This window comes from Athene cunicularia (assembly GCF_003259725.1).
Source record: "Athene cunicularia isolate RWA chromosome 10 unlocalized genomic scaffold, athCun1 chr10_part1, whole genome shotgun sequence".
NCBI lineage: Eukaryota > Metazoa > Chordata > Aves > Strigiformes > Strigidae > Athene > Athene cunicularia.
In genome coordinates, this window is record NW_020799112.1 from 5,987,597 (window position 1) to 6,008,721 (window position 21,125).

At 38.9% G+C, this 21,125-nt stretch overlaps 1 protein-coding gene across 1 annotated transcript in view; it reads right to left on the reverse strand.

Moving 5' to 3' along the window:
• Positions 1 to 4,211: 4,211 nt before the first annotated feature.
• The window catches only part of KLF13 (Kruppel like factor 13), a 36,635-nt gene continuing 19,721 nt past the window's right edge, over positions 4,212 to 21,125 (reverse strand). The window contains exon 2 of the mRNA XM_026856338.1: positions 4,212 to 9,058. Coding sequence (XP_026712139.1) covers positions 8,766 to 9,058 — 293 coding nt within the window. The 3' untranslated portion in view covers positions 4,212 to 8,765. The remainder of the gene's footprint in view (positions 9,059 to 21,125) is intronic.

Sequence of the window (21,125 nt, forward strand, 5' to 3'; positions counted from 1 at the left end):
TTTTTCTCTCTAGAAAATGATATAAAATTTCCCTACCCTCTACTCCTGTCTCATTTTTCTATACTTATTTTCCCCCTCTTAACCTTACCTTCCCCCTTCATTGCACCTTTCATCTCTGTTTCCCACATTTTTTTCATCTCCTTTCTCTTACTATGCTGTCATACATCGGAAACTCTGACCAGCACCTTCAACTGGGCGTTTTTTCTCAATGGTGTTTTCTCATCCACCCACTTGGCATACTGCACCTTCCCTCTGGGAGATGTCTCAGACGTACTGGGTGCCCTGGAGAACACTTGGGCTAGCTCTGAGCAAGCCAGCCTGGGCAGTGGAAGCCTTTGCAATCCTTTGGAGTGCACCTTACAAGTCCTAGTGCAGCAGGCTCAGGCCTGCTGCCGTGCGCTCAGGGAGGCACATTTATCCAGTGATGCGGAGAAGAAATATCAGCTCAGCAGAGACCTGCCAGCAACAGTGTCTCAGAGCCTCTCATAGCCCAGTCCCTGATGCTAACTCCTCTTTTCATGTTGAACGATTGTTCCAGCCAGTGGGATCCAAAGATTAAATCTGTCTCCTGCCAGTGCCAACCAGGTAGGACAGGTTGGTCTTATTTACAATTATGATGAGGCAGCAATTATACTCTGGAGCTGTTTTCTACTGGTGAGGTAGTTGTTACTAAGCTTGGTGTTTAGGTTTTGTTAGCAGACCTTTGGGGCCTGTTCTTGCCTAAAACCCCACTCAGGTTTTCTCAGATCTTTACTTAACTGTTTTTTCTCCAAACTTTTTCAGGTAATCTTGTTCCCTGAGTTGCCCAAAGAATGAATCTGGCTCCCAAAGCTATGCTTCCCTCTTCTCCTCTTGCTGCTCAGATATTTGGGCATCAAGACTCTCCTCCCTTGTCTTGTGCATGGACTGAGAAATCTATTAAAATAATCCTTCCCTCTCTCTTTGTATTGCTAGCTGTTCCAGCTAGCTAAGCACGTGTGCTGGCCTGCTTGAATTAGTTTGACTAAACTCCCTCCTCTACTGCTCATAGAACAGATGATGCAGTCTCTGGTCGTCTTTGGAGATACTGCCAAGCTTGCTTCCTCTGAAATTCTTTAGGAAGCCCCACACATATTCTGGTGCCATATCAGCCTTTCTGGTCAGCTGCTAGAAACACTCAACTTGTCTCGTTGTCCTCACCTCTTTTTAATTTCAGTCTCTATCATCTCTTGGTTTTCTTTCTGTTTCTGTTGACTGTGTATTTCTATTTTTATCATTTTAATCTCTTGCAGTTGACTAGCAAAGCATGCCATGGGTGTGGTTCCTTGAAAAGCTGGGGCAATGAACCTTAAGGTTGGCTTCTTTGAAGCCAGAAATGATACACAAGTGAATGTAAATAGGAAAATCCCATCTAATTCTAGCAGTATTACTGCTTCTCTTCTGAACTGATGGACTACTGCCAAGTCTATCAACATTTCATGGCAAATGCTGAGTCACAGGCAAGACAGAAACCCATACATTTAGCAACCTGCGAGGTTGCAGGTGAGAATGTGTTAACGTACACATTTCAGAGTGTGGGTGTCTGGGCGGGGAGGCACATAACACTACAGTGCCAAGGTTAACAGCTCCACACTTAAACTGAAAAGGCATATCCTTTTAGAAGGATTTGTTTCTCTTTATTCTTCTAGGAAGTTTAGAAAACAGTCTTTGCTGTTCTGTTTTCAAACATGAGGTAGATCCTTCATCTAGGAAGACTTCAGAAATGCTACTCTTCAGGGCCTATTTTCACAAATAATGCGAGAAGTGTTGTGTAACCTGTATTTTCATGAAACTTCAGACTCATTGCTTCACAGAAGAGAAGAGCAAGAGTCTGTATCGACTTTCTCCAGCATGAGTGGAAAAAAAGACCCCTCACCACCTTTCCCCCTAGTACAAACAGTGAATTCAGATAGAGCAAGTGGCCAAAAAACTGGGTAGCGGCAGAGGTTGGACATGTCACACCCTTTTCGTACTAACAAAAAGTGACTGGACTTCTAAAGCAGCTGCCTAGCCTGTCTGTTTAAGGGTGAAAATTGAACTGAGACTTGTGAATGAGGTGAGAGGACATCTGAGGAAGCATTAAGGGAAAGACTGACAGGAGTAAGGTGATGTTAGTTACTTCAGTGGATCTGAGATGGAAGTTGTTCAATGGACAGACTTACACACAAGGTCTGCAAGGGAGTTTGAACTCACTCAGGTATTAGATGGTTTACCAGGGTTTTTGCCTGGGGATTCTCACAACCTGATTGCATCAGAGAGTCCTCTGACTGGGATTTCCCAGTTGTAACACAGACATTGAGAGTAAGCAGTGCGAGGCCACATCATGCTAATGTAAGCAGAAGAGAAAGGAACAAACTTGTGGTTTTCTGCTGGACAGAAGCATTTTGTCTTCTGTTTCAGTGAGGTTTCACTAATAAAAGAGTCAGGGCTATTTACTGTATGCACAAAGACTATGTTATTCTTGGATAGCGAGCCCTTAAATACTGCATTAACATAGTTAGGCATTTGTGTGATTTAGCTAGTTCCTCTGTGTAAGTCATAAAATAGCAGTCGATCATAGACACATACAGACGTACAAGCTAACTGGCACATGGTCAGAGATAATGAATATCACTGACAGTTCAACACTGTAATGAATACATGGGGAAACCTGCTATTAAAGATAATGGCTTCCCAAGTTATTTTCTCTGAACAGTTTTCATGACCCCTGCACAAGAAAATGTACTAATTTTAAAGTAATTACCACAATTTCCCCTGGCTTAGTATAGTTATTTTAGGTCTCGTCTTTCAACAGTAGTCCACCGTTTTAAATTATTTTTGCAATCAGTTATAATGTTTTATAGACAGATATTCATTATAAGACACAAAATTGTTTTCCTGGGGGTGTGGTATTACTTTCAAGGGAGGATAAAGGCACACATCTGCCATTGCCTCACGTCTTCAAGAAAGTCACTCAAACCTCATATTGCAATTTCCTTATATTTAAAATTAGGGAAGAACATTTCAGGATGCTGTGACATTAAATTACTACTGTTTTGATAAAACTTTTGTCACTTGCAGACATGAAACCAGAAATTTCCAAAGAACTGGGCTTTGAAAGAAAGGATGGTTGACTCTCTGATGGTTAAGTCATGCATATTAATACCATAACCATCTTGTAAAGAAAAGCATAGTATATATCAGCTTTGAGAAACAAATTTCACTATGGAACTATAAAATACCAGTTAAAGCAGAGGAGAGTAAAACCAAGCATCACAGAAGCTTTCAATGATTTAAAAAAATAGCCCAAACAATAGCACTGAGTGAAATTTAAACAAAGCTATAAACAAGATATGAAGCCTCAAATGAACAGCAGAAATACTAACAACTGATGCTTTTTAAATGATACACAGAGAAGAAAGTTAAGAGGAAACCAGTATTTCATAGTTATAAGTTTTATTTTGGAAAATGTAAACGTTACTATCCATGCATACAAGTTAAGATGATATTTTACAGTTGTTAATTTTCTTCCTTTTTCCTTTTTTTTTTTTCTTTTTTGTTGTTGTTGCATAGGACATTATCACAATATATAATCTATGCAGTACAAAATACATAAAAAGTTACAGCAGAGCAGGAATAGATGAACATATAACTGTACAACTGTAATACTTCAATGTAGTGATTTAAAGAGTTGAAAAGCAGGAAGCATTCATGTGCTACTGATAAAAACTGTACAAGTGAAGATGACACCGGTAACATTGTAGTTCACCAAAGCTGGAAGTATATATGTAAACACGTGCACACTTACTGGCACACATACTCTCTGTCACCCATACAGGCATACACTTGTGAAAAAAGTAGGTATGTGCACACACACACGTCCCTCAGAATGCATAAATACACAAGTAACTGCAGCTGTAGCCAGAGATGAAACTCAACCACAAATCTCAAAAAGCACGTTCAAACTTCCCAAATGCAATGGCGTTGGGTCTAGGATTTTGGTTCAGACCCTTCGCTACTTATAATGAAATGGATACCTATTTTTTGTCTGTAGAGATCCCTTCATTATTTGGTGTGTAGTATATACACACTGCTGTGTATTTTTGTATATACACACATAGAATACAATACACACATATATACATGTTTTTATATATATATGTGCATATGCTTATATAAATCCATATATAAATATTTTTTTATATATATATATATATATATATATTTGTAAAAAAAATCTATACCAGTGGATGGGCTTTTGCATTCTAAATTCTGGCTTATGGGGTAAACAACTATCATTTGGTTATTTTCTTCTGCCTAAGGCTATAGCTTTATCCCCAAAAGAGTTTAAAATACAGACGTTCATCATACCATTCACTGACATAGACCATATGTTAGCACCCAATGCACAAACAGATGGTGTGATGGAGTAAAAGAGCACCTGAAAGTCAGTCTGTAGGCATCACCTGATGAAATTAGCAAATCAAATGGCAACAAAAAGGCAAGCTGTAAGTATGCAGAGTTCATTTTCCTTATTCTTTCTTCACAAACCATGTTCCCCAAAACGACAGTGCACTTCGCCCGGTACAGATCATAGAACTCATGGCAAAGAACTGGGAAAAGGCAGAATGTGAATAGCTAGACACAGGTAAGCTTATCACACAGCCTTTTACTGCCTGGCTGCATGGAACAAGGAAAGCACTGAACATCTGGATAGAAGGTAATGAGGTTTTAAAGGTGTACAGAGGCTCTCATAGATAAAAGTTATTGCAAGGGTTAATGCAGTAAAGAGGGTAGGATACATATAGGAATTAGGTGTTACCATCAAACAGAGGCTTCTGATGACTTGTTATAAATATATACCTTTGCAGTTACGTAATGTAAACAGATTCTATGCATGTATTATAAAAGCAAGGAACAACTAATTTACAGATATAAACAATTCTCACAATAAAATCTAGCTGCCAGGAGTTTACCAGGACTGCTTCCTAAGAAGCAGGGTGAAAACTGAATTCATGTGGCCATAAATGCACTTTAGGCCTTTGCACAGGATGAGGTTAATGGAAGGGGTGAATGAGTCTCTAAGAGCATCTTTAGTTTCAGTTGACTGGTGACTTTAACTTGCACCCATTTCCTATAACAAGGCAGTTAAACCTAACTCTTAGAGAGGAAGCTAGAATCATGACTGGAGAAAAACAAACAAACTTTCAGGGCTTTCTTAATAAAAATAAACCTGTTCTATTCTGAAATTAAAGGAGAAAAAAAAAAAAAAAAGAGGGCAATTTTGTAGTTTGTGGAAAATCACCTCAACAGATTGCATGGGGAAAGGAGGATGCAGAAAGAGAGCGATGCATGCTCCTCCAAATGGAGGACTGTGAATAAATCTGCACCTTGCCAGAGCAGTATTTCCTGAGTGTGCAATGTTTGTTGCTGTGCCAGGAGACTGGTTTAGGTTACACCACAGGGTGAAACAACAAAAGGGTGAAAATCGGAGGTTAGTTTGGATAAGCACCTTGATTTCAAAACATAATTTGAGCTGCTTAGACTTCTCACATCTGCAAAACTCGGGAGGAACCATGATGACAATGGTGTCTTATGACCTTGCTGGTGCTTCTGCTTTTTTTCTAGCATCTAGTAGATGCTAGAAAACCCCAAACACTCTCTTTCCATATGAAAACTTTTAAGAGATGTTTTGTTCATGTTCAGTTTTGAAACTACTAATGGTTTTGAATTCATCATTTTATCCTAAAGCTATCATGTATTAAACATTTAATGGAGATATTTGAAACTCTAGCTAGGATTTTGAAACACAGTAATTTGACTGTGTCAGCCTAACACACTGTGAGGTATTTACAGCTAAGATGTAAAAAAAGACTTAATGACAAATTTCAGAGATTTCCTGAAAGTGTAGCTATGTTGGCTATATATAGACTATAGCCTTCTCATTAGATGAACTGGCTGAACTGAAAATTTGACTTTGAAACAATTTTTTTTTCTGCTTAAACTTGGAGAATTATTAGCAATATCTATGAGGAATATATATAAAATGCTTAGTCTACTGTTTGAGTTCAAGATTACATCGTTCTTATGTCACTCAGAATAACTTGTTCCATAATCTTTACATCCCATAATCTCAGTACTAATAAAACCTGGTGTGAATATTCTTTCTCCAGGGTATTAAAACAACTGGTTTGTAATGCACCTACTGATTCACGCTGAATTATTATGCCCTAAATAAAAGGACTGGAGTGGTTCATCTTTTGCTAAAAGATTAAATGATGCTCTTGTTGGAAAAGATGATTTTAGAACAAACTGAACATGAAGCCTATGATTTTTCAAGTTATTTGATTCGAGTTGTGTCCCCTCCCCCCATCCATCTATTAAGGTATAATGAGAAATGTGTTTATGACTTGTTTCAAAGTATGTGCACAAGATACAGCTGACCTGTAGAATTCTTTTAGCTAAGTATCTTAAATGCCTCTTTACTAACTACAGCACAAGAGCACTTTTAGCAGTCACAGAAATCACTGGAATGTGAACTCCTGAACTTACCTGAATTGTATCAAGTTATTAAAACTGTGTACCTCAGGTACATTAGATTTTTTTTTTTTTAAAGAAAAAACAGAAAACAGGAAATATATGTAGGCAAACAAATCTGGCTTTCCCCTAACTCACACTGATTAGGCAACTCATCACACAATCTCAAAAATATTTGTCATCTTGCAAAAAACCCTTAGAATGTTCTCTCTTCTGTAAAATGAAACAGTAGAATTGGGCCTCACATGACTTTCAGTTCAAAAGGGGGAAATTGTGATTTTACAGGGGTGAAATCTGAAGGAAATTAACATGAATACTGAAATTATCTGCACTTTGAACTGTCACTTAAGCATTTATCCATACAACTAACAGAATGCGTAGTATTAGGAATAATGTAAATATTATGGAAGTACCTATGAAACTACTTGGAAATCTGTATTAGAGCCTCTCACAGTTAATATACAGTACAATAAACACTTGCAAAATTGGATCAATGCAAAGCAGCAAGATACAGGTTCATTTGGAATCCAGAGACATTCACTCGATATCAAATGGCAGGCTGGCATAGTTTCATTTTACCATGCTACACTTAACTGCATTTATACCTTCCAGTAAAAATAAGAAACCCCAAAAATTCCAGAACACAAAGGACCTGAATTTATAATATGCCCCATCAGACCCAGCCAAACCAAGTAAAGTGTATTTGCTGCCACTGAGGTCTCCAATACATTACAACGCCTCCTGGTTTTTTGCTGTATTTTCTACCATATGAAACATAAAAATCTACCTCCTAGTGCTCAATCTAGTGTCAAATATTTGAAAGTTACTGAAAACTAGCCAAGATTCCCTTTTTGTTATTAAGCAATTCAGAAATGAGAGCACTTTACGCTGGTCGGTGTATTTTTGAGAAACCTGTAGTACTGCTGAGCTAAAATGTAATTTATTTTAAAACTTTAAAATGCATATTTTATTTTCCCTGTCAGAAGATACCTTATGATTTTCACTTCCTTTTATCAGCAACCACGACTGTGATGCAACAGGATACAGAAACTATGTCTTAGCCAATTTGTCTTGCTAAGATCCTCTGTACAGTAGGTAAGTACCTTGATAAAAGTTTTGGTGGGCATTTGTTCAGCTATGCTGTTTCCATAGTTCGTTTTTCAAAAAGGAAAAAATAATAAAGGAGATTATTCAAGTCAGTGTGGTTTGATTCTAGCATTTTGTTGGTCCCATACTGAACAGGCAGAGCAGAGAGCTTAACAACTTGGAGAGAGCGATGACAGAACGCCTCCGAGATTCCATGCCACCTTGCAATAAAATGTTACCCAGTGTAAATAAGTTTCCTCATGATTTAGATTATTTACTTAAGGCATCTTGTTGAGGATTTTTTCTCAGAAATTTATCTAGCATGAAACAAACGAGTAAGTTTATCAACTTCACAGAGATTTTTGCAATAGGAAGTTGGTTTTGGAGCATCTTCAGCGAGAAGTGAAAATGACGGCTTGCTACCAACAGAAGCAAAGGACAGCTTGAAGAAAGACAAGACTCCTCTTTGGACACTCCCCAGTGTAGGTATATAATCAGGAAAACAAACAATGGAAGAGTCTGGTACTACATTCCAGTACTGGTTTGGTTTTTGTATTGTTTGTTTGTTATTTTTTCCCCAGTGTGTGAAAGAATTTAACAAAAAGCTTCTGAGTGCAAATATATTTACAGAGTAAGGCTGTGGTTAGGGTGTGTCTTCATTGTAATTATTGTGTAACATAAATATCCATCCCTGAGAAAGGAGAAGGGGAGACAATCCAACACAGTTGATTTCTAAGTGTATGTATGCTCATGTTGTGCAATCCGGTCTTACAAAACTACTCTGACACCTGAGGTGAATTAAATGGGTCGTTTTTCTTTTTTCAGATTTTCTCATTTTCTTATAAAGAATAATCAAGAGGATCTGTAAATGGTTGCAAAATGTATGAAATATTGAGACAGCAGGAGTCACTAAGTGTAACATGTAAGTCTGTCTGTCCATGAGGTTAGAATAGCCACTTGTGTGGTTGGGGGAAGAAAATTTGACTGGAAATTGCAGTGGGAGGCAGCTATTATTTATTTTTTTTAAACGGGGGCTGTGGGAAACTGAGGAGGGGAAGCAACAGAGGTTTTTTAATGTGTGCAACACAAACAGAACTCCACGTTAGGTATCAGAGGCAAAGTGCTGACATCCAGTGCAGATAGGTCTATGGGGAACTGGCAGGACTAATCGTTGGACTTGAGGCATCTGAGCGGCTGTAGTCACTGACAGACCCTGTTCTGGAGCTGCTTCCACTTCGCGTCTTGAGCATGCTTGGGTGGAAATTGGCATGGCGACGGGCATGCTTTGTCAGATGGTCGCTGCGCATGAAGCGTTTCTCACAGAGAGGACAGCTGAACTTCTTTTCTCCAGTGTGAGTGCGGTAATGGCGGGCCAGCTCATCAGAGCGAGCAAACTTCTTGTTACATCCTTGCCAGTTGCATTCAAAAGGTCGTTCACCTGCAAAAAGTAAAGAGGGCAGGATTAGAACGGGTAGCAATGTCTTCCATGGTTTTTTGGTACACAAAAGTTAGAATGAAAAGGATGGGAGCAAGGCAGATGCCACTTGGCACAAATTGGATGGAGAAGCTTTTACTCTCTGCCAGAGAGGACAACGCTGTGGAATTCCAACCCCATAAAAAGTACTGTAAATCAACCTAGTGATACGTTATTTGATAAGTGGATCTTCAGGGATGCTGGGCTCCTGATCCTTTAATGGATATCACATTTCATATCTCTTGTAGTCCTCTGGACTTTACTTCTGGACTTTAACACTATCTATATTGAGCTATACAGAATATTTAATTATTCTTCCACGCTGTCCCTATGTCTGTCCAACTCAAAGTTCAGAAGGTGTGATGAAGTATTGTCCTTCAGGTATTAGAAAACAATTATAGTGAAAAATGCAAATGACAATTTTAAGACACTGGATATGAGGCTCTTGCCTTATATTCTGCACAGCCATGCCTGTGTTTTCTGCATTTGCCACAAGTTACTACAGTTTCTCTTGTTCACTGCCTTAGGTCTCATTTAGAAGTGAGGCAGGGAGCACTGTATTTCAACTGGGTAAATGTGCCACACGGAAGGCAGCAGCCTTCTATCAATAGCTAACCTAAACCACGTGATCTCTTACGCTTAAGGTAGGACCAGTAGCATCAAGGAAATAGCATCTGGTGACCTGATGAACTTCTCAACAGATTTCAGTCATGAGAAACATCTCCCACAGGGCCAGATGCCCGCGCTATTGCATGGCTGTGCTGGAGGTCTGCACTTGGGCACAGCAGTAGATCTGCAGCCTGAGAAGCTTGAGCACTGGAGGCTAGCACAGGTTGCAGACAGAAGTAGTGTTGCTGGGTAGATGGTAGATGGTAGATCTGCAATGTATTCCCAGCTTCACCACTGATGGGCTGCACAGCCTTGGGAAACTTGTACTAATTTTTTCCACCATTAGTTTCTTCATTTGTTAAGAATTAAAACATCAAATCGTGAAATGTGCTGTCTACTACTTCCACATACTGTTTGGTTCTTATTGTCACTGAGTCTGAACATCACATATTCTTAATTTGTTATTAATCTAGAACATCTTATTCTTGTGTGAATACACAGATTTAGCATTTTTTGTAGTTGTAATTTTTGTAGCTTCCTACCTGCATGAATCTTAATCTTTCTAATGCTGAATAGCCACTTCAGGAGGCCCAGAGAGCTATAAAAATTCTGTGCCAAAATAAGAAATAGAAGTTCTCCGCACACTACACCAAATAGGAAACAAACAAATAAATAAGTCTCCTGGAGAAATTCAGTACACCTTAATCAAAACTGCCTGATAGCAAAATTGACCCCAGTCAGCCTTCAATCTAGACACCCAATAATCCGGTTTAAATTCACAGATTTGGCCAAAGCATTTATCTCCAGGATCTACTTAGGAGGCTCCTGCTCAGAGAAAGAGATTTGTCCGTTTTTTCCCTCTGTTTATGAAGCCTCCAAGTTACTTCAGCCAAATCTGTGTCTTAATGAAAAGACAGGCAATTTTTTAAAATAGGATTTTGTTCAAGAACATGGAGAAAGCAAGTGTCCTTGATGTTTCCTTGATTATTTAGGAGAAAAACAAAGGCTCCATTGTTCTTAAGCACACTGTGTGGATTTCATTAGTTACGCCTACAACTACAATGCATAATGCAATGGTTGTATCTGTACAATACACGAGAGATTTGCACATGGCGAACCATGAACCACCTCCTAAGTGGTCTGCAAAAGGCAGCTAAGATGAACAGGACTGCTTTCAGTTGGCTTCTGAACTAAAGCCTAAAAAACTTAGGGTCCCACAAACTTTTTTAAGAATAAAACCACCAACGACTGGTTTAATGGATATAGTTTTGTCGCTTAAAAAACCCCATGTAAATCCATTCAGTGTCCTCCTCAGCCTTCTGTAAACTGTTGGGGACTCATGTCTCAGTCTGATAACAAAATGGGAAACAAATGTATTTTGTCTGTTTGTCATGTATCCAGTCATCTGTTGTTAGATACGCTCTTCCCTGTGGTGGGACATGCTAGTCATCCCTGTTTTGTGACCAGATTCACTAGTCTTCTCCATATGTTTTGTTCATACAACAGATACACTTCTGTGAGGACTTTGGGACTCTTGGGAAGAAGAGCAATGAGACATTGTCTGACAGCTGGATCTGGCTGGCATAATCAGTTTTTTATCCCTGAGCTATGGCATTTTTCAGTAAGGAAATGGCCTTTGGATGTTTCTATTGCCCAAGTTAATTTTCTCTGTTTATTTTCATTACAAATGGTGCCAGCAAATGTTCTTCACTAGAAGGACTGCCCCATGAAATTACTGCTTTCAGACAAGGAAGGCTAGAGCTAACATGCAATGTTTTGCTTCTGGTATTGACAACAGCATGAAGCACAAAGAAAACGGTACCTTTTCTGCTGATTAGTTAGCATGGCATCAACTGCTCTTTTCTATGTGTAAAATTTGGTAGCCAGCAGTAGGCACAACAGTTCTTAAGGAGAGAAGAGGTTCTGGAGTGGGCTTGTGTGAGATCTGTGTTATCCAGCACTAACAGTCAGGTGATGAAGGTATTGCACAACTTATCCTCCCCTCTCCTCATTGCACATCAGATGTGGATGAGAACATTCAAGTTCCTACTCACCTGCCTGATTTGATGTTGTTGATAATGATGGTGATGATTTTGGGTGTTGAGCCAAAGAAAATGTGGCCTTTTGTTGCTTTTAGGGTGAGAATAAATTTAGTAAGAGATAAATCCCCTTGTGTTCTCACCAGTCCTCAGAGACTAGGGGGGCTCGGGGCAGCTGGACTTATCCCTTAATGGGTATGACATTTGGGGCCGTGACTATAGGTCTGACCTGGATGCATGAATAGCCCCTGTGCTGTAGGTTTGGTTGCATTCAGAAGAAGCAGATTTACGAACAGTACAGTTCATGTTTAGGCAACATCTACAGATTCTTTAAGAGGTTGCCTATGATAAATGCACAAACTGCAGATTGGCTATACAGCACTACACAAAAGAAAAACAACTGCAATCACACACACACAGTTCCCAGGTAGACACCTGGCGTAGCTGAGGAAATCTTACTAAAAGGCATCCCTTCTTGGGGAGGGCAGGGCAAGAGCACAAACCTGTCAGTCTGTCCCTCCGATTTGGTGTCAGATTATCATCCCTCCAAGTTAGGTGAAAACCTGGAGTAGTATTTATCCTAGTTATGTGTGAGTGGGTGGGACTGTAGTCAAGCCATTAGCTTTTGAGTAACAACACTGTGTATTCTTTGGTGCCAGGGGTACAGCTGGTTTTTGTGGGAAAAAAGGGAGGATGAGAAACAAGGTTGGCTTAATGTGAAGGATGCAGCTGGGTTTTGTAAGAAAAAAGGGAGGATGAGGAACAAGGCCAGTAGGCTACTGCAAAAATCATCCCTTGAAAGAAAAAAGTAGAGCAGAAGATAAATCTCTCCTTGACATGAAAGAATGGGATGGCACGGCCTACACCCTGCTGCACATTCCTCCTTGGCGCCACAACAAAACACAAATCACTGGACCTTCATCCTATCCTGTGCTTGTTCTGGGCACCCTGTGTCAAGGAAATGTGTGGTTTACAGATTTCTCACTGTTTTGCTTTTCTCACATTCCCAACACTTAACACCCTTCTTCCGCTATCTCTCTACTGTCCCCTGTTCTTCTTGCTAAGAGCTACCTTTTGCCCCTCAGTCCTCTCTAGTTTTGATATGGTATCTTCTTGGTAGTTGCCTTTAATTTTCTTGGCCAAGTGGTTTTCCCCTCCATGTACTCTGACAGCTGGCATCACTCTAGTAGTGCTAGTAAGTTCTCTAGAGTGCTTCCCAGCTTTGTTGAGGTTTAGCAATACCTCCTCAAAGAAAAGCTGTATTGTGAGGAAATGTTGAATGCCTTGTGTGAAGATACGAGAGTCATTATTGTTCATAAAAAATTAGTACACAGTCTGGGACAAAGTTGCTGCAGGGTATTAATTAAAACAAGACCTAGCTGCTGCTCCAAAACCACACGTGGAAGTTCACAGTCTGTCATCAGTCTCATCTCTCAAACAGAAGGGATGTGGTTTTCTGTGCAGGTAAGTTATATAAATGTCCTTTTACGGGCAGTAAAGCAGTCAACAGAATGATTATATGAACTGATTGCCTAATCTCATTAGGGAACATGCAGCCACAGTACAACTGTCTTGCATAAGCAGTAGCCCATGGACATGTTGTAGTCCACAAAGAGCTTTCGGAATTAAAGTGGCTGTATACAACACCATAAAGATTTTGAGTTCCATCTTAGGCAATGCTGAAGTCAGAATTTTACCTTTACACAATGACTGCAGAATTTGATCCTATAAATTAATGTGGAAATGTTATCAGATAACTACTGCAGGAAACAGTCAAGCATATGAATGTGTGGATTGAGTCTCTTAACACTATGTCTTGGCAGTGGCAGTACTTTTGTGCATTATGAGCATTACTAGCAGGTCTCAGAGAGGTAAGTCTCCAAACGATAAAGATGCTTGAAAATAAAGGAATCAAACAGCAACTCAGGCTTCTTTACTCTTCAGAGAAGCAGGCAAGAAATACGGAAGATAAGGAATATTGTAAATTTTTTTTTTTACAATTTTAAATAGGTTTGGATTTCCATGTTCCAAGTCCCACTAAACTGTAACCTCTGTAGCTCCTCTGCTAGAGCACTACATCACTTAACTTGTGTTTAGAGTTACCCAAGCTAATGGAAAAAGTCACATTTGAGAACTAAATTCAACTGATCTTAACTGCAGATTACAGAAGCAAGGACATTTTTGGCTTCTTCCCGAACTCCACCCAGTCCAAAGCAAAAAAAATGTGTGTGAAGCTGCATTAAGAAACCTTCAGTTCTCACTGAGTAAAAGTACATTGAGATCTGCTGAATTCATTTCAGTGGCAGAGACCTCGCTACTCATGCTGCTTGTATTGTCTGCCAGAGCAGACCATAAAAGGAACTGTACAGTTGCCTGGGCTATAGAAACACCATTTAAAAAATGCATCTCTATTCTCTCTTGCTGGAACGGATTCAGAAGCAAGTAGAGCCAACCTGTTCTTATGATATTATATGAAGGTCTTTTGTATTATTCTATATTTGTCAATCATTATATATACTGAGGCAACTATATATAGTTATGGGAATCAAAAACTGCAGATGGTGGAACGAGATCTAATGTCTACTGAGCTTAATTTGTACCACCCTTTTAGTGCGCGCTTGACTTTACCCTAATCTGCATACAGTTTTAAGGACTCCTTTCGTATCTAGTGACGCTCCTGTACAGACCCTGGAGTAATCTGCTTCCTGTTTCACCAGTTCATCTGTATGGTATTCAGCATTTGAACAGCAGTTAGCACTGTGTAGGTCTGAGAGTGCTTAAAAAAAATGCCAAAACAGGTTGAGACACCTGTGATACCAACCATTTTCAGAATTGCAATGTGAAAATTAGGCAACTGTATCTGAACAATTTGAAATGTGATATCCACTGCCCTACACATTAGAGTATTATTAAGTAAACCACATATTGGAGGCTATTTTTTCAATTTAACTCATGTAGTAGCTCTGAACATAATGTTAGCATCTCCAAGCATATGCTAAGGCCATGCAGTAACAAAGAAATTTGTATCCTGGGAATTCCACAAGTGCCTCCAAAACCAGAAACAGTAAGCCAGAAACAATTTTCTGTGATCTTTAATCTGTTCTGCTGCTTCGCAGAACAGCACTGTATGTTGTTAAGAAAACAGACTAGAAACCTGAACATGCTACTGTGTGCTATTCTTACACTTCTACATTTTCATATACATAATTAAGGGTATATTTGGAAACACAGATCAGCAGGCTGGGTGGGGAGGATGAGGGGCAGACAGCTAAATAGAGATGTGACTGAAGCAGCCTTCCTCCAAGAGAGGAAATGCTATCCTGAGAAAAAACATTCAGCCAAGCAGACTATGGTTCTTGAGACTGGATGTTATTTAAAAAAAAAAAAAGAGAAAAGGTCATCCTTCAGTAACACTGATCTGTATTTATGAATATTTTCATTTCTGTTATTCTCTTGTTTATAAACAAGCCCCGTAGCCTTCTGAGTGCAAGAGAGAGAATAATGCATAGCTTTGATGTTAGACAAATGGTGGTTTCTTCATCAAGTATTTAAAAAGGGAGCAAAAAATTCCAAAGCCTCACAATTCCAAATTCCTAGAAATTGAAACCAGTTAGTTTTAAATTAGTGATTTTGGGGGTGATATTTCATAACCTGAGAAGGAAAATGCAATCGTGTTTTTCTTCATCTGCTTTTGCGTGTCTGTCCAACAGCTTTTGAATGTCTCTGTTACTTTCAACCATATCTAACAGAGGTAGTGAATTCAGCAATATTAAGTTTGACTAGTTCCAGGAAAATGGGGAAGTTTTAGTAATGTTCTCAAAAAAAAAAAAAAAAGTTACAGGGTGAATTTGACCATCACTAGACACCAGAAGCCCAATAGGAGAGTGTGGTATGAATGCCCAAATCCAAGGAAAGCTTCAGTCAGAGTTCACACGTTACTAGACCCTGGGACATAGCGCTCCCCCTAGACCCTAGGACACAAGCAACAAGGAGCTTGGATGCATCAGCACCTGCTGACAGAAGCATGCATGTTCCTGTTATTTCCATTGCCTTTGATGTGAAATTTTTTTAGGAACCGGAGTTCTCAGATTTCCAGCAGACAGAGACACATCAAGTACAACCTCACTTTGAAATGTGGGCATCTTTAGTTTAGTCTTAACAAATCCAGACATTAAATTTGATAAATTATTGGATCTTAATGTTTTAATGCATGCACAGGAAACTACTACTGAGCAGGAGCTGCAACAGCTACCATAATATCTGTTATTTAAATTCTTGGTTTATTGTCTGTACCTTTACGTTTTCATTGAGTTATTTAGAACACTTCTTGAAAGGGGAATTTCCAAGCAGCGAGTTTACATTTTAAATCAATGTGGGTTATTGTTTGCTCTGGAAGTGCTTGTATTGCTCCATCTGGGAGCACAGATCACACCATGTGACTTACCTGTATAGCCACAGCTAACTAGAACAACTCAAATAGCAAGTGACGAGCACACCTTATGTTCAGATACTCTAATGATAACGGCTACAACAAACGCAGAATTCCTCCCCTTGTGCAGAATTCCTCCCCTAGCCTTAACCACAGTCAGGTCCACCCAAGAACCAAAATAACTGATTTGGTATATCCCATGCACTTATCTGTGCCTTCTTAAAAATATTACCACTCACTTTCATCATAATGGAAACAATCCTTTTGTGGGTTTTTTTTTTTCCTTTTTAAACGGATTGTATTCCATCAGTTAGATTCTAGGCCTTTATTTCAGACTTGTTCAATAATGTTTAAATCTCAATTTATAATAATTTTCAGTATTTTATTGTGATTTTATCAGCCACATTTGCTTCTCTTTTGTCAAGGCAGAATCATTCTAGCTTTTTTAGGTGCTTTTTTTTTTTTCCAGGACACTCTATCACATAATCTTTCTGTTGTCTAAAATATGCATTCCATGGCTTTACTGAATCCCTTTTCAAACTTGCATGCCCAAACTGAACTGCTCTGTCTATGTGAGTTTCTAGAGCTTAGCACTTTTAAAATACCCATGTTTTTTATCCTGCATTTTTGCACAGTGAATTAAGAATCTGAAATTTGAACCTGTTATCTTTACCAAGTCATTTTCTGCCTACCATGTTAACTCCTGTTTAGTTCTCACTTTATCTCTGCTGAAGTGCATCACTGTGTGTTCAGTACCTTAAGCTCTGTGGTCTACTCCCAGCTAAAGCACTCCAGACCACTTCACAACAACCAGTAAGTAGCTGAAAGTTATGTTGCAGGATCTGGAAAATAAATCTTACACCAAATTGGCTTTAAAATTAAATGGCCATAAATTTAATTAAAAAAAAAAAAAAAAAGCTACATCCTTTGCTAAGGTTTTGAATGAAAGACCTAAATAACAGCTATAGCTATGTGGATAACTTATTTTCTGCTCAACTGAAAAATTTAAAAAACCTTCAAACTGCAGAAGAATTCAGCAAACCAAGAAGCCCACACTAATTTTATTTTTGGTTGATCAAAATGTTTTACTTCTTTTAGGGTGTTTTTTTTAACACTATTTTAATTGCTTTAGCTTTGGGGACAATTTTCAGCACAATGACGATGTTAATCTGAAATGAATCCATGAAATAGACTATCACAACTTTTATGAAATTAAAAAAAAATCATCCTAAACTGTTTGCTGAATCTGACATACAATTCTGTTCTTCATAAAAGACTACTTCTCAGTGAACAACTGTTCACCAAAAATATCATTTCTAGAGTTCTTGCTAATAAAGAAACGCAAAGTTATTAATATTCTTCATTAACATTTCTTGGCAACTTTCCCTCCATGAAGATTAGATGCCTGACATTTTTATTAGGTGACTAACTTGGAGATCTCATCTTCTAAGGGAATAATTTCATTTGTGTTTTCAACTTCCACTGGACTCCCCATGTTTGTAAGCTCAAGGGATTTTTAAAGACAGACAAGAAGGGTAGGCTAACCAGCCAAGTGTAAGGACCATGAAAGTCTATCCTCCCCTTCACAGAGAAATCTTGGAATAGATTTTAGATCTATGCTGAGAATGTGACTGAGAATATGCTCTCTAGCATTGCAGTGTGGGCCACAGAGTGATTAGGTGATTCCCATGTTAAGTACAAGAAACTTATTTTCCAGTGTTACACTAAGCTGCTTTGGTTTTCTTGTACATTTGTCCTCCTGAGTCATTTTGCAAACTGTTGGTAAGTGATGCAGCCCTTCAAAATCCTGTGTCTGTTTTGAGTTCTCCCTTCAAAAAGTGCAAAGATGCACTACTGACATGGTAAGGAAGCCAAAGTCCATGCCAGAAAGACCAATCATATTTTCCAAGCATATAGTTTTATGATCTTCTCTGGACCGATATAGAATGTTACAGTTCCATGGATACATGGTGAATTGTACTGTGTTTTCTTCTCTCTAGCTACGTTTACATTGTAGTCTCACTCTTTCTGTTTCTCTGCTGGAGTACTCCAAAAATTAGGTAATCCTGCTGGTCAATTGAGAAATCAAATACTTTCCCATTGATTGAAGACCATAAAAAAGTAATAAAAAAACCCTTCAGGAATTCCACAGTTTGAAATTCACATCTCCATCTGCAGGCCTGAGCACTGAGAGTCTGATGCTACTTGTTTTATTGCACCCTTGTACTAAAATATGTAATACTTGTCATAGCTAATATTAGGCTTTCTCCTGTGCAGTTTGTCACTTTATGGTTTCTGAAGAGTTCACACTTTATCTTCTCCCTTCTTTATACAACCCCTTCTTGTCTTGTATGTTCCTTCCTCTTTTGAAACTACAAAAAATCAGTTCCACTAGGCCAGGGGCTTGTGAAGCTCTTAAATCAATTCTACAGACTACATCAAAACTGGGACTCTGTAAACAGTTACGTTTGTGTGTGTTAAATATGTTAAATAGGGGTTTTTTTCTTGAAACGCAATCAACAAAGATACAAAATTGTTAAGGTGAATTTAGCCTTCAAGATTCCTTCCTTTTACAATAGGGCCCATATATATATATATACACACAAATCCTTGAAACGCATCCTCTCTGTTAGAAGAAAGAGAAGTATTTAAAGCGACTTTAGCAAAGAAGCTGAATTAGCTGAATAAAGCATTGAACCAAAGGCGCTTTTATAACTTTCTGAATTATTAATTAAACTAGCCATATGCTCACCGTTTACATAAGAACGTGTGCATCTGACGACTCGATGCATCAATAGAATCCACTGGAATAGAAAACCCAGCAGAAAGACAACTCTGAAACTAAAGACCGAAAAAGTGAAAAGTGAGGGAACAGAGATATGTGTAATCTGTATAACACTCCTATGGTTTAGAGATTCCTCATCATTCTTCTAAGGGTCACAGGCTACCTGTAACTACTAGCAAAATGAAGGGAAATCATTCAGTGAAAGGAGATGAGGGCATCCTTGTCTTTGCTATCCTCCCCAGCTTCCCATCATAAAACTGCTAGTAGCCATGACAAGAAGGTAAAGAAAAAATATTCTTGTTGATACATGAAGCACCAAAATTTGGCAAATAGCTCTAAATAGTATCTTTATATGTATACTGCTGAGATTCTGAGAAAACATTTAATGCATCATACCTGATTCCTTTGTAAATTCTTGCTAACAGTAAGACACAGGTGATATCTTTGAATATGCTAAGTAGCTGTCAAACAGCCAGGTTGTATGTCAGCATTGCTTACCTATTTGAAAAATACATATTATGTGAACTATTTAGCACATCCACCACAGCACTCTGCATGATGGGGTTTCACCACAAGGCTACACTGCTCCATGCAAGTCTGCCTTGCCTAGAACTCCAAACTGTTTCTTTCACATATAGTGAGGTTATATTCTTGCCTCTCCAAGCAGCTAATGATTGTATAATCCACATCTATCTACATTTGCTTTGTGCCTAAGCTTGTACAGAGTCATTTAAAAAATAGTTATTAATTCATTGCTTTCTTTAGTCAGAGCTGTGTTGTGTTTGACGTTGTAGATAAGGTTAGTTCCAAACTAGAGAGGAAATAGATGGTGGTAAAGTCTGGTGTCAGACAAATGTCACCATTCCAGTCATCTTTTTTCTCACTAGTCTGAAATGTGACATAGTTAAAAGGAACAGGAGAGCAACAGACAATAGGAAAGGGCTTGCAGGTGAAATTCTGTGGCCTTACAGTGAAGTCAGCCCACGTGGCTGCAAAGTGTGCCCCTGGCCACTTCCAGAACTATAAATCATAGCAGTCTCAATGAAGACTCTCCTGGAGCAAATACTGTAAGGTTAAACTAGGAACTTGGTATCACTTGTACTATTTATACTGTGTCTTTAGCATGCATTGATTAGCTGCTGTAAATGCTACTTGGCTTCACAGCTCTTCCTAGAGAGATGAAAGGAAGGAGGAATCCTCTCTAGCCTAGGTCGGCGAACAAAACTATGTTCCATCCCTTCCATTTCCTGACCCCATGTAGTTCTGCACGTTGTACACTTGAAGGCCAGGATGTCTCACTACGCTGGACACTGGGTGTGGTATTTTCCTCCACTTTTTGTGATGTTCTTAGCAAAGCGTTTCGGGGGGAGTTACTGATCATAAACAAGTGCAGTAAAAGCACATCTTTTCAGAAGTAAATTTGCTCAATAATACTTTAAGTATTCAGGTTAGCCATGTCAGGTAAGAAAGATATGCATACGGATGTTTTCTCCTCACAGATATGAGCATGGAAGAAGTTCCCTACATCTCAGAGGGCAGCTAAAGTTTCCTTTTGATGGCTAGAAAAAACAATGCACAGTTTTGTGAGCGCAACTGCGTTACTGCTGTATCTTCTCAATGGCCTTGTCAAAGTCTACCTACATAGTATGTCTCTTGACTCTTTTCTGTTGTATTTGCTGTAGTCTTGCTATGTGACTGCACTGATAGCATGTACACTTTAAATGCACTATCAATACAGCAAAACCTCTTAGTCTGTAAAACTGTGAGTAATCAAAACTTCAGCTACCTCTTACAAAGGTAGGAATCCATCAGCCAGAAAAATGGTAATGTTACAGTGTTACATGGGATGGTGTTTACAATGCATGCAATTTCAAAGATAAGGTATAAATACATTTATCATTGTTACCTAATGATGCTTTTTTGCTGATTCTGTCTTAACTCTAAAGCTTAATGTTCACCATTTCACTTTTCCCAAAGTTCTGATGCCCAACCGAAATGGAGCCCTCCCATATGAAAAAAAGGAATAGCTGAGCCATTAGGATACCCATGAGGTTGGAAACTTATCCTGCCTAGCAGGGAAACTTCCATGTCTAGGTGAGAGTGCAGAACAGACTGGACCCTGACTGCTCCACACGAATAACTTCTATCGATTGTGCTTCCATTAAGTGC